Source organism: Giraffa tippelskirchi, chromosome 7 (assembly GCF_054371585.1).
Source record: "Giraffa tippelskirchi isolate mGirTip1 chromosome 7, T2T-mGirTip1v1.2.pri, whole genome shotgun sequence".
Classification (NCBI taxonomy): Eukaryota; Metazoa; Chordata; class Mammalia; order Artiodactyla; family Giraffidae; genus Giraffa; species Giraffa tippelskirchi.
The window spans coordinates 11,108,638-11,122,931 of record NC_137281.1 but is presented as its reverse complement, the minus strand read 5'-3'; the positions used below and the strand labels follow the sequence as shown (position 1 = coordinate 11,122,931).

Here is a 14,294-nt window from a genome sequence, read left to right as displayed (position 1 = left end):
AGGGAGAGCGAATGACTTGTTTGGAAAACTGAGTCCCAGGATGGAGGAGAAATAGAGGGTGGGATGGTGAGCGAGGCCAAATTCTCAGATGCCAGAGCTGGGATTATATGCTGGGGGTGATGGAGACTACAGGTGGGTTTTGAACAATTCTTGGTGTCAGAAAGCTCTCTCTGGGTCCTTGTGGAGGGGGGAGGGGGGCTCCACAGCGACCAGTGGTGGCCCCATGAGCAGCTGGGAGTGGGGTCCCACAGGGGGGCCGAGACCCCGCCCCCTGACATCACCCTCACATTATTGCACCAGGGCTGGCCAACCAATAAGCTGTGGTTTGCTACTATAATGGGTCCTAGCAACAGGCCCTGATCCTGTGCTAACAGGAGAGGAGGCCCCACCAGCGGGGAGAGTGAAGGGGAGAGGGAGAGCCTGCAGGGCAGGTGAGTCCCCCCGAGGGCAGCTCCCCCTGTCCAATCCCAGGCTCAGCTCCCTCAGCCCCTCGGTCCACCCCAGTGGTCACTGGCCCGTCCGGCCCTTGCACTGAGACCTGTCCAAGGATTCCCCTTCTCCTCTACCCAGGCCACGCTCTGAGATGGGTTAGGGTTCAGGACGCAGGAGGGACTGGGTAGAGTCCCAGGGTGAAATGCCCCCACCTGGGATGGGCGATCAGACCTGGCGGGAACCATGGAATAAGGACCGTCTTCCTGCAGAAGGTTGGGTGAGGACGGGGCCAGGCGCAGCTGAGGAGAGATAGGGGAGGTAAAGACACGTGGTTGAAGGGAGGGCAGCTCTTCAGAAGGACCTGGGTTTGAGCCCCGGCTGTGCTTCTGAGTGGGGACATCTCTTGTCTAGTCTGAACCTCAATCCATCTCCATCTGATGGGGACGCTGATCCCTGACCTGAGCGTCTCTCCCAGGGTTCTCTGAAGAGTCTTTAGTCAACGAGGAAGTGTATTTTAGAGGCGATGGACAAGGAGAGTGTGTGATCAGGAAGAGGGAGGGCCAGGAAAGCTCCCAGGTGAGGACAATGGATCTCAGGAGAGACCACCATGACAGGCTCCTGGAGGCGGGAGGGGACTTGGCCTAGCCAGCCCTGCCAAGCAGGGCTGGGTGTTTAAGCAGATGCCCAGGGTGGGAGCACCCCTCCCCATGCCTGGCTGAACCCAAGAATATCTTCAAAGGTGACCTAGAGACAGACAGGTGATGGGGCTCATGATGGTCACAGAAGCCCTGTGACGTGGGCAAGGTTATCTCCCACCATGAAGATGCTACAGCAGAGGCTCAGAGAGGGCAGGATGTCACACAGCCAGGAATATTAATAATGATGATAACAATGATGCTGATAACGCAGACTACCTGCTCTGGGTTGGGCACTATTTTTTTTTTTTTTACAGAGAAGTTTATATTTGGGCCTTAAGCTTTTGAAAATAGTTTAGAGACATAGCATATAAACACCACTGTGATACACATGAAATATTCTATCAGACCCTAAAAATTAACATAAACTTAAACTTTCTCATAGTCAACAAAATAGTGACTGGGTGCTGATTTCATCAGATAAGTGGATACAGCATTTTCATTATCATTTTCCGTCTATCTAGGTGTAGCTGAAATTCAAAATGCACATAAAAGTAAAACTATATCACAGCTCAATGCCATACTAAATGTACTTGGCCTCTGCAGTAAAATTCACAACGGGTTCTGCTGGACAGATACTGGGTCGGGCACTATTTTAAGTACTTTTTCTGGATGAACTCATTTCATTCTCAAAAGCTCTAGGAGGTGGTCTGCTATAACGATTGCAGATTGCTTTGATCTGTAAGATGAGGAAAGTGAGGCAGCGGTCAGGAACTTGCCCCAAGTCTCTCAGCTGGTATGTGGTAGGGCCCGCCAGGATGGACTCCCAAGCAGTCTGGCTCCAGGGTCTGGGTCCCCTTGGCCATCACTTCTTGCTGCTTCTAATCACCGCAGGGGCAGCAGCAGGAGAGCCACTGCTCCCTTTGCCTGGGCCCAGGAGCTGGGCTAAAGCCCCTTCCACTGCAGGCCCGGCTACATACACAAATTGCAGGGCCCAGTCCAAAACGAAAATGCAGCGCCCTTGCTTTGAATTTTTAGAATTTTAGTTGATGTCAGAATATTGTTAAGGCAAGAGCTGGTTTTTTTTAATTTATTTATTTTAATTTATTTACCTAGCTGTGTCGGGTCATTTGGGCTCTCTAGTGGTGGCACGCAGGCTTAGTTTCCCAGCAGCATGTGGGATCTTAGTTTCCCAACCAGGGATTGAACCCCGTCCCCTGCATTGCAAGGTGGATTCTTAACCACTGGACCACCAGGGAAGTCCCAGGAGAGCTGGGCCTTTTAATGTGGGGCCCCATGTGACGACGGCATGGGTCTCAAGCCGCCCATAAAACAGTGGGAGTTCCTAGGGTTATCCCGAAGACTTCTCAGTGCCTTGGGAGGCAGGTCAGTCATTACACTCATTAAGCAAGAATCAAACAGGCTCAGAGAGGTGCTTCGTTTTGCCCCAGGTCACACAGCAGGTTAGTGGCAGAGATGGGAAGGGAACCTGGGGCCACCAGACTCCAAAGCCCCCTCCCTACCTCCTGTCTAAAAGGTATCCTGGGTTTTGTTTTTGTTTTTTAAGAAGGAGAGGGCTGTGGGGCTCCAGAGAGACTTCCTTCATAGCCCTGGTGTGTCTCTCCCTGCCCCACACCAAGTTCCAGGAGGCCTGAAGGGCTCCCTTCTGCTCTCTTCCCCACAGACACTGAGGACCACGCGTCGGTCCGTGACTCCCCCCACCCCCAACCCCCACCCCCCGCACCCTCTGACCCGCCAGTCACCATGGCTACTTCTAAGTTGCCAGCGGTGCCCGGGGAGGAGGAGACCACCATCCTCATGGCCAAGGAAGAGCTGGAGGCCCTGCGCACCGCCTTCGAGTCAGGCGACATCCCCCAGGCCGCTTCCCGCCTGCGGGAGCTCCTGGCCTCCTCGGACTGCACCCGGCTGGAGGTGGGGGTCACAGGCGAATCGGGGGCCGGCAAGTCGTCCCTCATCAACGCCCTTCGCGGCGTGGGCGCTGAGGACCCCGACGCGGCCCTCACCGGCGTCGTGGAGACCACGATAGAGCCCTCGCCCTACCCGCACCCGCAGTTTCCATACGTGACCCTGTGGGACCTGCCAGGGGCCGGCTCTCCCGGCTGCTCGGCCGACAAGTACCTGAAGCAGGTGGACTTCGGCCGCTACGATTTCTTCCTGTTGGTCTCGCCTCGCCGCTGCGGCGCCGTGGAGACCCGCCTGGCCTCCGAGATCCTGCGCCAGGGCAAGAAGTTCTATTTCGTGCGCACCAAGGTGGACGAGGACCTGGCGGCCACGCGCAGCCAGCGGCCCTCGGGCTTCAGCGAGGGGGCGGTCCTGCACGAGATCCGCGAGCACTGCGCCGAGCGGCTGCGCGGGGCCGGCGTCCACGACCCACGTGTCTTCCTCGTGTCCAACCTCTCGCCCGCGCGCTACGACTTCCCGCTGCTCATGTCCACCTGGGAGCATGATCTGCCCGCGCACCGGCGCCACGCCGGCCTGCTGTCGCTGCCGGACATCTCGCTGGAGGCCCTGCAGAAGAAGAAGGACATGCTCCAGGAGCAGGTGCTCAAGACGGCCCTGGTGTCCGGCGTCATCCAGGCCCTGCCCGTGCCCGGGCTGGCGGCCGCCTACGACGACGCGCTGCTCATCCGCTCGCTGCGCGGCTACCACCGCAGCTTCGGCCTGGACGACGACTCGCTGGCCAAGCTGGCCGAGCAGGTGGGCAAACAGGCGGGGGACCTGCGCTCCGTCATCCGCTCCCCGCTGGCCAACGAGGTCTCCCCCGAGACGGTGCTGCGGCTCTACTCCCAGTCGTCCGACGGTGCCATGAGGGTGGCCCGGGCCTTTGAGAAGGGTATCCCCGTGTTCGGGACGCTGGTGGCGGGCGGCATCAGCTTCGGCACCGTCTACACCATGCTCCAGGGCTGCCTCAACGAGATGGCCGAGGATGCCCAGCGCGTCCGCATCAAGGCCCTGGAGGAGGAGGCGGAGGAGGACACTCAGCCCGAGGTCAGCCTGGAGGCGGCTGGTGACAACGGCGTGGAGAAGCGGGGATCCGGGGAGGGGAGCATGGAGGAAGCCCCCCTCTCCACCCGCCGGAAGCTCGGCCTCCTCCTCAAGTACATTCTGGACAGCTGGAAGAGGCGAGACTTGTCTGAAGACAAATGAAAGTGCAGCCCTTACCCACTGCCTCACCCACAAACCAAGCCTTATGAAAACCCACCGAACGATCAAAAAAGGCCTGATGTGGTGAAAATGAGAGATGCAGTTGCTGAGTGGGGACGGGGTGGGGCGGGCTGAGGGAGGCAGGTGGAGGGAGGCCCAAGGCCAAGCCCCTAACCCAGGATAGGAATTGATCTTGGGAGGCAGAGGTTCAAGATGTGGGTGGGTGGGGGGGGGGCAGGACTCTTTCAAAAAAAAAGTCTCTCTTTCCCTGATCCCCAAGTGGCCATGGTGGGGTGGGGTGGGGGGAGAGGGGATTGGGGGCAACAGAACAGCCTGGCCTGGAGCCAAGCCAGGAGCCCACTGTCAACATAGGTGGGTGGCCGAGTGGGCCCTGAGGCCTGCAGTCTCGTGTCCCTTTCTGAGAACTCCAAAGGCCTGCTCTGGGGGGGGCGAGGAGCAGCCAATGGGTACCCAGGCTGGGCACAATAGTGCCTGGCAACCAACTGGGTGAAACAGATGCCAGGGAGATGGGACATCCTGAGCCAGCCCTGCTGTCTGTGAGTGATGGGGGGTGGGGGGCAGGGAGGGGGCGGTCAGGTTGCCACTGGACTGGCCTCTGTGCAGAACCTGGGGAAACAGAATGAGAGCTGGAGGTGGTGAGAGGATGGGTGGGCGCTTCTGTGAGCATCCACGGAGAAAGGAGGCGGGGACACGCTGGCCCTCTGGAACAAGTCTCATTTCAGAAAGATGGCCAGTGTGTCTGCATATGGATGCATGCGGGAATGAGCTTGCTGGTGTGTCTGATTGGGAGGGATCTTGGTAAGCCTTGGTGATTTGGATGCTGTGGGTGGGTCTAAGATTGTGAGTGGTTGGCTGAGACTGGGGTTCCAGGTCTGTGGGTGCCTGGCTGTGTGGCTGGGCACGAATTTTGGGGGATGGTGCTGTAAGGCTGTGGGTCTGACAGGGCGTCTGTTGGGATTTCTGAAGCTGCACGAGGCTTCGAAAGACACAGTAAGGCGACCCTGTGACCTCAACTGCTTGGCACAGCCCCTCGCTCTGTGCTGGGCTCTCCAGCTGGATGCAGAAGTGAATCTGACACCCTTATCTGCTCAAACCAAAACTCACATGCCGAGTCAAGGGTCATGCATGTTTAAAAAGGAATCACCAGACTGGGGCACTTGGACAGGACAGAGGTTGCCCCAAGAGCATCCGTGGACTGAGACGAGGGTGCAGGGAAGGGTGGGATTTGAGGAATTCACAGGGTGGTTCTGGTGCAGTGGAGATGGCCTCACTAACACTCTTTGAGTTGTTCCAGGACCTGGATGGTTCTGGCCTCATTATACATATGTGTATGTGTGTGCGTGCTCAGTCGTATATGATGCTTTGTGACCCCATGGACTACAGCCTGCCAGGCTCCTCTGTTCATGGAATTTTCCAGACAAGAATACTGGAGCGGGTTGCCATTTCCTACTCCAGGTGATCTTCCTGACCCAGGGATCGAACCCACATCTCCTGCGTCTCCTCCATTAGCAGGCAGATTCTTTACCACTGCGCCACCTGGGAAGCTCCTCTAGCTCCATCTGGGGGCCTCAAATTACCCCTGACTCTGGGAAATGCACTAAGAGGGTCCACTTTTACCTGGGGTGTTAAAGGAGGTGCCAAAATTTCTTTGCTGAAGAATGCTGTGCTTTGCAAAAAGATTCTTGTCTTCCCAGAAAGCCTCCCATTGGCTCTGTGAGGTCTATTTGGGGTTCACATGGACCTTTCTGCACCAAAGAGGGTACAAAGGATCATGGTAGGGATATTCCAGACTCCCAGGGAGAAAATCCCCACAGTAGTGATTTCTCAGATGCACGAGAAAGATGGTCTCTTTCAGATTCATTCTCAAAAGGCACAGCCTACATCCCTATACCTGTGGACCCTCGGACTCACTGGCCCCAAGTAGCTGGGATGGAAAGGTTGGGCATGTTCTCAGTACAATGGGCCTGAGGTTAAAAGAGACAGCCTGGGTGACCACTGTCCCCTGCTTCCAACTGGTGTCCTCATTCTGTCCTGTCCCTTCTGCCTCTCTCTCTCCCTTCCCCATCTCCACCCCCAGCCCCTGTTCCAGCTCTTGGCCCTCCCTACCCAGGTCCTGCCCCTGTCCCTCCCCTTGTCTCCCAGGCCCCAGTCTCCTACACCGTAAGGTCATGGGGGGCTCTTTGAAAAAAATGACTGGCTTCACCATGAGACTTGTGGGATCTTAGTTCCCCGACCAGGGATTGAACCTGGGCCCTCGGCAGTGAAAGCGTGGTGTTCTAACCACTGGACTGCCAAGGAATTCCCAGGAGGGCTCTTGCTAACGTCCCCAGTGGACCTCTCCCTTCCCTGCTCAGAACCCTTCCACGGCTACCCACAGATAACAATCAAGTGCAGCCGGATGCTCCACGCCCTTCCCAAGCTGGCCTCTGCCTGAACCTCGTCAGCGGTAAGACCCCGAGTCTTCCTAAAACAGTAGGGCTTGGAGGGTTCTGAGGAGTCATCTCTCCATTCCACAGGTGAGGAAACTGGCACCCTCACCCTTCACAGAGGGGAAAACAAAAGCTCCGGAGGGGCTGTGACTTGGCTGGTGTCATCTGTGCAAATCCTGGCATGGCTGGGACCAGACACAGTCACACAGTCCCAGGATGTGCGTGTGGCTGCCCCGTCCATCATACGGACTTGACAAAATCGTGCATGTGGTTAGAACAGTGGCTGGCCCAGAGTAAACCTCAAATAAACCCGAGCTGTGACTACCAGTGATGAAGGTTCCAGCTCTTAATCTTGGTGCCGGGCGCACGGTAAACCCCTGCCCTCTTCCTCAAAGTTAAGACTTTGAATTCTAGGGCCAGAAGACCTTAGCCCCATTCCCAGTTTTCCCTCGCATTAGCTGGAGGACCTTGGGCCTCATTTATTTTCTCACTGCCAAATGTGGATAAGAAGGGAGGGAAACTCCTTTTCCGGCTGGTTTGAGGATTTGTGGATAGTTAGGAGAAGCTGGCGGTGATGAGTAAATGTGAACTAAAATAAAGTGCTTAGCACCAGACCTGGCATCTTGTAACATCCTCAGCGCTATTACTGGTGATGCCACAAATACTCCAGGCAAGCTGAGGGATGTAGAGAAGATAGGGCAACTCAGAGTGAAAACAATCCCTTCCCTGTCCAAGGTCATCAAGTCCTGAAGACGGAGAACTGGGGGTCAGGCAGCCCATGGCCAGCAAGGTCTTCCAATCATGCCTCAGCCAGTGCAAGATCCTGGAGCTCTCAAAGGACACCAGGGCCCTGCAGGAGGCCTTTGAGGCAGGGGATCTGCCAGCAGTTGCTGCCAAGTTACAATCTACGCTTCATTCTCTGGAGAACGTCCGGCTGGACATCGGTGTCACCGGGGGGATGGGCTCAGGCAAGTCCACCTTTGTCAACGCCATCCGGGGGCTGGGGGATGAGGACCCCAACTTGGCCTGCACGGGCGTGGTGGAAATGACCGTGGACCCCACACTGCACCCACATCCCAAGTACCCCAATGTGGTCTTCTGGGACTTGCCGGGCGTAGGCACCCCCACCTTCCGGGCTGACAAATACTTCCAGCGGGTGCAGCTCTTCCGGTATGACTTCCGGTATGACTTCCGGTATGACTTCTTCCTCATCATTACATCGGAGAGCTTCACCGCCGACCTCGCCGAGCTAGCTCGTGAGATCCTGCGACAGGGAAGGCGTTTCTACTGCGTACACTCCAAGGTGGATGTGGACATCGCCGCCTCCCGCAGCCGCCGCCCCCGCTCCTTCTTGGAGGAGAGGGTGCTCAACCAGATCCAGGACGACTGTGCGCAGCGGCTGGAGGGTGAGGGGCAGGCCCTGGGGGGGGGGGCTGGGTTATTTATTTATTTTGGACACACTATGCAGCTTGCAGGATCTTAGTTCCCCGACCAGGGATTGAACCCGGGCCCTTGGCAGTGAAAGCGCTGAGTCCTAACTACTGGACTGTCTGGAAATTCCTATCTATCTTATTTTTAATTATTTTATTTATTCATTGATTGGGGGGGCTGGATTCTTGAGGGATTATCCTGCTTCCCCTGCATCTTCCCAATGAGGCCCAAGGTGGGGTAAGGCCACCCAGGTTATGCGGCCCGTCGGTGAAATGCCGCTTACAGCTGCCATTTCAATCACAGATGACAGAGACCAGTCACTTGCATTAAAGAAAAGAAAGGGTGTGTGCGTGCTAAGTCGCTCAGTCATGTCCGACTCTTTGCAACCCCATGGACTGTAGCTTGCCAGGCTCTTCTGCCCATGGAGATTCTCCAGGCAAGAGTCCTGGTGTGGGTTGCCATGCCCTCCTCCAGGAGATCTTCCCAACCCAGGGATCAAGCTCTCAGTCTCTTACATCACCCGCATTGGCAGGCGGGTTCTTTACCACTAGCGCCACCTGGGAAGTCCCACTGGCCAGTGCAAATGCTATGCACCCACCCCCATGCTGACACACCTCTGGGTCGGGGGGCCGGGGGTGGGGGCAGCTAACATTTCTTGAGGTCTCACCAGAGGCCAGGCACCATGTTCACCAGTTCGTTTCAACAGCGTGACATCCCTAGGAGGAAGGTACACCCATCCTCTTGTTTTACAGATAAGTACATGGAAGCCCAGAGAGGTGTGGTAACTAGCCTGAGGCCACACAGAGAATAGGGAGGGAGGCTGGGATCTGAACTCAAGCAGCCTGGCTCCAGGGCTGATGCTCTTAAGCCACGTGCTGTGTAGACACAGCTTGTCACCCCGCCTCCCCCTCCACCGCCCCCCCCCAACTTACGTGCAGCTGTCGGGACACCTGGGTCTGCTCAGTGGGGAAACTCACTGAAGGTGCCCTTGTCTCCTGCAGCACAGGGACTCAGGGACTCCAAGGTCTTCCTGCTGTCCATGTTCGGGCTGGGCAAGTACGACTTCCGCCTGCTGGAGGAGTCAATGGTGAGGGACCTTGAGAGTCACAAGTGGCATGCGTTCCTGGTGGCCCTGCCCAACGTCTCCAGGCCCACACTGGAGTGGAAGGCGGCCTCGCTGAGGCAGAACACCTGGCTGGTGGCCACAGTGGCCTGCGGGGCCAACCCAAGGCCCGTGCCAGGCCTGCCGGAGGTGACGTGTGACCTGTACACGCTCACCCAGGCCCTGGAGGGCTACTGCCACAGCTTCGGCCTGGACGGGGGATCCCTGGTCAGGCTGGCGGAGCAGACAGGCCAGCCCTTGCACAAGATCCTGCAAGTGCTACAGGGCCCAAAGACCAAGGTCACCGAGGCGCTGGTGGCAGAGCTGCTGGGTCAGGCCTCTGGGGACGCCTCGGCCTTCAGCCAGAAGCTCCTCAATGTGCCCATCCTGGGCTCCCTGGCCTCCTGCGGCCTGTCCTTTGCCACCGTCTACTGGATGCTCCGCACCTCCCTGGACGTGGCTGTCAGTGATGCCCAGAGCGTGCTGGTTCAGGCCTCCCTCGACAGCCCCGACCGTGGGCTCCCAGATGGATCGGATCAGTGGTCCCAGCCCAGCGCCTAGACCAGCCAGAGGTGGCAGCGAGGGGCTGGGAGCCTGCAGGCTCTGTCTGTGCCCACGCTGGGGGGGTGTTGGGGGAGGGGAAGGAAGAAATTTCAGCTCCAACTATCCTGGAGTGAGCCGTGTGCTGTCTCGTGCTTTTGTGCCAGAGAGGTCTTGTGCCCTCTCTGGCCATGGCTCCCACTTTCCCTCTTCCGGTGAACCCCGCATCAACCAGCAGTCCCCTGGGAATGGCAGGGAGGTGACAGACACGGGCATGCTAAGTTGTGACAAGGCAGGGAAAAGCCAGTTGCCTGGCTGGGGAGGGCTGTCAGGAGGGTGTCCACCATGCAGGTCGGAGGGGTGGGGTGGGGCAAAGGATTCAGAAGCATTTCTGTAAGAGGGCAGTGAACAGTTCTCAGTAGTCTTGGGAGTCACAAAGGGAGATTCCGCCTAAGGTCTCGGGCAGTGTGTGGCAAGGCTAGAGCCTGCCCTGGGCCTCGTACCCTTTAGACTTCCGACCAGACCTGCTCGGAGTCTGCTCTGAGTCTGTGTCTTCCAGCCAGACTTGCTCCAAGTCTGCAGACTCCCCACTTTAGGCCAGACCTGCTCTGAGGCCAGAGGAGGTTTGCTTTCTTCGCTGTCCCCCAACCTTCTTCAGGCTTCCAGGTGGCTCAGATGGTAAAGAATCCGCCTGCAACGCAGGAGACCTGGGTTTGATCCCTGGGTCGGGGGAGAAGATCCCCTGAAGGGCATGGCAACCTATTCCAGTACTCTTGCCTGGAGAACTCCATGGACAGAGGAGCCTGGCAGGCTACAGCCCATGGGGCCGCAGAGTCGGACAAGACTGTGCGACTATCACTTAAATTCACCCTCTTCAGTTGTACCTTTTTCTCCAAAGGCCAGTCCCGCTGGGGTTGCCATGACCTGCACACCAGGACTGTATACAGGATATGCCCAAGCACAAGGGGAAGCCAGGGAGACCAAAGTGGCATGGGGGGCGGATTGGGCAGACCAGCTCAAGCTGCTTAGACTGGAACCAAGTGCTTTACTGGCATCATGGGAGGGTCAGGACTAGTTTGGGATTAGGGTGTGGTGACCAGACCAAGAGACATATTTTTGGAAACACTGAACTAGGATGGTGTACTGTATTTAACTGAGTGGGGGAGGGCAGGTATTGTAACAAACTGATTGGTGTATTTAATTGAGGGTTAGGTTCTGGATTTGAAGGGAGGGGCCATTTTTCAAAGAGTAGATGAGGTATATAGGGGAAGCCATCATGTTTAAAAGTTAATAACTATGAATATTTGACAAGGGTAGAGCCTGTTTTGACTACGGGGAAGGGCAGTTGGCCCTCTGTATTGGAGGGTTCCGCATGTGCGGATTTAACCACCCTTGAATTGAAAATAGTAAAAAAAAAAAAAGAAAGAAAAAAACTCAGTTCAAAAAGCAAAACTTGACTTTACCAAATGCTGGCAACTATTTGCATACAATTTACATTGTATTTACATTTATTAGCATTGACACTGGATTAGGTGTTTTAAGTAGTCTAGAAGATGACTTAGGTAGATGGGAGGATGTGCGTAGGTTATAAGAACGTGCTATGCTATCTAATCTAAGAGACTTGAGGCACTATGATTTTGGGATCTGCAGGGGTCCTGGAACCAATCCCTCGTGGACACTGAGTGACTCTGTATGGTATTTAACTAGGGACCTGTCCTATTTTTTAACGTGCTGAATTAGGCACTGCCTTTAGCTAGGCCATATCACCAAAGGCTGGCGCCATTTTCAAGAGAACAGATGAAACACGAGGGCCCTGAATGATGTTCTCCATGACACACGCAGACAGGAGGCTTGACAGCACCTCACAAAACAGAAAGCGCCTCTCTAGAGGCCTTCCTCCTCAGCAGACTTGTCTTTATCTGCTGACAACTCTGACCTACAGTGGACGTGTCCCCACAGAAGTTCAATGGGAGGCCACGGCTCCCCTGCCCCCAAGGGCTGGGACCAGAAATTTCAGGGCTTCCCAGGACAGCACGCTGGGGAGGAGAAAGAGGAGCACCAGAACAGACTTGTGTGACTGCGTTTATTCCAACCACCAGACGCTCGGATGAAGACCTCCCCAGCCGCCGCCTCACCTTCCAGGCAGGAGCCTGGAGTCAGGGCAGAGGGACCTGCTGCTCTGGTCCCTGCAGAGGGAGGCCGGCAGGGAGCGAGGCTTCCTGGTGACCACGCTGGCTCCTCCCACCGCCTGGCCCTGGGGGCTGAGGATGGACTGCCCCGCCCAGCTGCAGGGCTGGCTCTCAGTTGCCCCCTGAACAATGCTCCCTGGAGGGTAGGGGCCTGGCCCTGGACCCCTTGTGTCTCCGGACGAGGAAGTCGTGGTCCCTCGTCCATCAGGCCTGCTGCCCTTCTCCACCCTGTGGGGGTAGAATGTGGGAGCCCGTCACCACCCACCGGGGGCCCGGAAGGGGGTTTTGTGTGTGACATTCCTCCCCTCGGCCTTAGGCCAGCAGGCGGCTGTACTCTGCCAGGGCGGAGGACTTCTTCACCCCGTCCCAGATCCGGGCGGCATAGTGGAACCTGTGAGGGGAAGTCAAGAGTCAGCGTTGCCCCGGCTGCAGGCCCTGCACAACCGACTGCATCGCCTGGGATGGAGGGAATGTGAGGTGGCCCAAGCCCCTCAACTCCCCAGGGGAAAGCGAGGCTGAAGTCCGCAAGCCCCCAGCTGTGAGCCCAAACAGCTTTCCACTCCCCTCAATGCTGGCCTTCTTGGTTATGGGTCTATCTCTTCAGCCTCCTAGAGTCTTGTGATGATCAGAAATGTCTTTTATTGTCATTTAGTCTCTAAGTTGTGTCCGACTCTTGTGAGCCCGTGGACTAGACTGGCAGGCTCCTCTGTCCATGGGATTTCCCAGGCAAGAATACTGCAGTGGGTTGCCATTTCTTTCTCCAGGGGATCTTCCCAGCCCAGGGACTGAACCTGAGTCTCCTGCGTCGGCAGGTGTGTTCTTTTCCACTGAGCCACCAGGGAAGACCCTCAGGAATGTCCAGCAGCAGCATAACCCTACCACCTCCCCAATTCTCTCCTCCCTGCTGGGTCCTGGTTCAGAACAACAAGAGGAGCAGACCTCCGATCCCCCAGGCCCTGCACCCGCCGAGTGGCGTCCTGCTGTATCCACACTCCCTGCCCCTTCTGCCCACAGCCGACTGGACAGACCCAGGGGAGCCAAGCTAAAGCTACTTCTCAAGTTCCTGTTTCTCTTGGAAACGAAGCAGTCCTGGATCTGCGGCAGCCCTGCTGTGGGCTCTGGACCTGGAAGTCGCGTAGAGTCAGGGCTGGGGAGGTGGTGCAGGGCTCTCTGGGGGCAGATGGAGAAAGCCCGAGGGGAGAGGTGGGAAAGCGGAGGGGACGACGGGGCCTGCGAGCCAAGGGGAGCTGAAGAACGTGGCTCCCGTGGTTCCTGACAGCCTTCTGCTTTCCTCTCCGGTGCTGCTATGCTTTCTGCACTCAGGGTCTTAGAATAAATCCTTGAACTTGACCAGGCTCACTGGTCCTACTCCTTGCAGTCAAGTGACACCTAATTACAGGTGTGTGACCTCACTACACAACACTTCCTTTCTTTGAGCCTAACCTTCCCCACTAGCAAAACAGGTAACGAGACCTACACACTACCGGTTCATGAGGATTCAAAATCACAGAACAGCAACAAGATGGCGGCGACCAATGTTCCAGGATGGGTGCGGAGGTGTGGAGAGATCCCCGAGACCCTCGACATGGGGTCCTCACACAGACCCCCGCCCTCTGCCGAGCGCTCTCACCAGTTCTTCTCGGTGAGGATCGTGTGTGACAGCTGTGGCCGGGCCATGGACATCACCTGGCTCCGAAGCTTGCTCACCAAGGACTGGAAGCTGGGGTGGCCTCGGTACCCAGGGAGCAGGGAGAAGAGGGGGCTGGAACCAGGTCCTAGAAAGTTAGAGGTTAGGAGGGGAGGGGGGAGCCTGCCAAGAGAGGGCTGGCCTCCCCATCGACAGCATCCCGGCCTCCCAGGAGTGCCTCTGAGTTCAGCCTCGGTGCAGGTCTCCTCATTCTTCCATGACTTGGAAACACGTTCCCAAGAAAGGGTCTGAGCAACTCAGGGACAGGCCTGCGTCTCTGCTCAGACCAGGAAGAGTTTCTCTCACCCTCAAACCACGGCAGCCCGTGTCTCCCCATGGCCCAGATCCCCTCGAGGGGGAACCCTACCTGCTCGAGGCGGGGTTTCACTCTCTGTCTCACTGTCCATGAACGGCATCAGGAACAGGTTGACCTCAGAGTCCAGGAAGTCAGGTGGGAGCCCAGGGAAGACGTTGCACTGCAACATGGACAGAGTACCTGGTGGAGAGAACCCGTGAGAGGCTGCAGGCACCCTGGCATAGGGTCAGGGGGCGGGGAGGGAGGTCTGCGCTGGGTGGCCAAGTTGGGGTCAGGGGACCACGTCTGACCTCCCTCCCAAGTCTAGGGGAGGGGCCATGGGACTGGATTGGGAGCCAGGCAGCCAC

At 57.1% G+C, this 14,294-nt stretch overlaps 3 protein-coding genes across 31 annotated transcripts in view; 2 read left to right on the top strand and 1 right to left on the bottom strand.

The window, feature by feature from the left end:
* The first annotated feature begins 364 nt into the window (after positions 1-364).
* On the top strand, positions 365-4,323 carry IRGC (immunity related GTPase cinema). Of its 8 annotated transcripts, none has more exons than XM_081515969.1 (4): positions 365-431; positions 908-1,008; positions 2,752-3,785; positions 3,990-4,323. In XM_081515969.1, the coding sequence occupies exons 3-4, from the start codon at positions 2,832-2,834 to the stop codon at positions 4,233-4,235; spliced, it is 1,200 nt and encodes a 399-aa protein (XP_081372095.1). In that variant the 5' UTR covers positions 365-431; positions 908-1,008; positions 2,752-2,831; the 3' UTR covers positions 4,236-4,323. The 8 variants fall into 8 exon arrangements, with proteins under 8 accessions (XP_081372095.1, XP_081372094.1, XP_081372096.1 ...); XM_081515968.1 differs by having other exon boundaries at positions 844-1,008; XM_081515970.1 differs by having other exon boundaries at positions 365-750.
* A 423-nt stretch (positions 4,324-4,746) lies between these two features.
* On the top strand, positions 4,747-13,299 carry LOC145515474 (interferon-inducible GTPase 5-like). 11 transcript variants are annotated; one of them, XM_081515962.1, is made up of 5 exons: positions 4,747-4,789; positions 6,643-6,699; positions 7,418-8,088; positions 12,709-12,756; positions 12,865-13,299. In XM_081515962.1, exons 1-5 carry the CDS (start codon positions 4,749-4,751, stop codon positions 13,218-13,220), a joined length of 1,173 nt encoding a protein of 390 aa, XP_081372088.1. In that variant the 5' UTR covers positions 4,747-4,748; the 3' UTR covers positions 13,221-13,299. The 11 variants fall into 11 exon arrangements, with proteins under 11 accessions (XP_081372088.1, XP_081372083.1, XP_081372087.1 ...); XM_081515957.1 differs by lacking the exons at positions 12,709-12,756; positions 12,865-13,299 and adding exons at positions 5,548-5,708; positions 9,115-9,888 and having other exon boundaries at positions 4,747-5,051; positions 6,631-6,769; XM_081515961.1 differs by having other exon boundaries at positions 12,709-13,299.
* SMG9 (SMG9 nonsense mediated mRNA decay factor) overlaps positions 11,825-14,294 on the bottom strand; it is a 20,303-nt gene continuing 17,833 nt past the window's right edge. For all 12 annotated transcript variants that reach the window (XM_081515944.1, XM_081515940.1, XM_081515945.1 and 9 more), the window contains 3 exons: positions 13,999-14,127; positions 13,575-13,719; positions 11,825-12,335 (listed from right to left, as the gene is read on the bottom strand). In XM_081515944.1, coding sequence (XP_081372070.1) covers positions 12,257-12,335; positions 13,575-13,719; positions 13,999-14,127 — 353 coding nt within the window. In that variant the 3' untranslated portion in view covers positions 11,825-12,256. The remainder of the gene's footprint in view (positions 12,336-13,574; positions 13,720-13,998; positions 14,128-14,294) is intronic.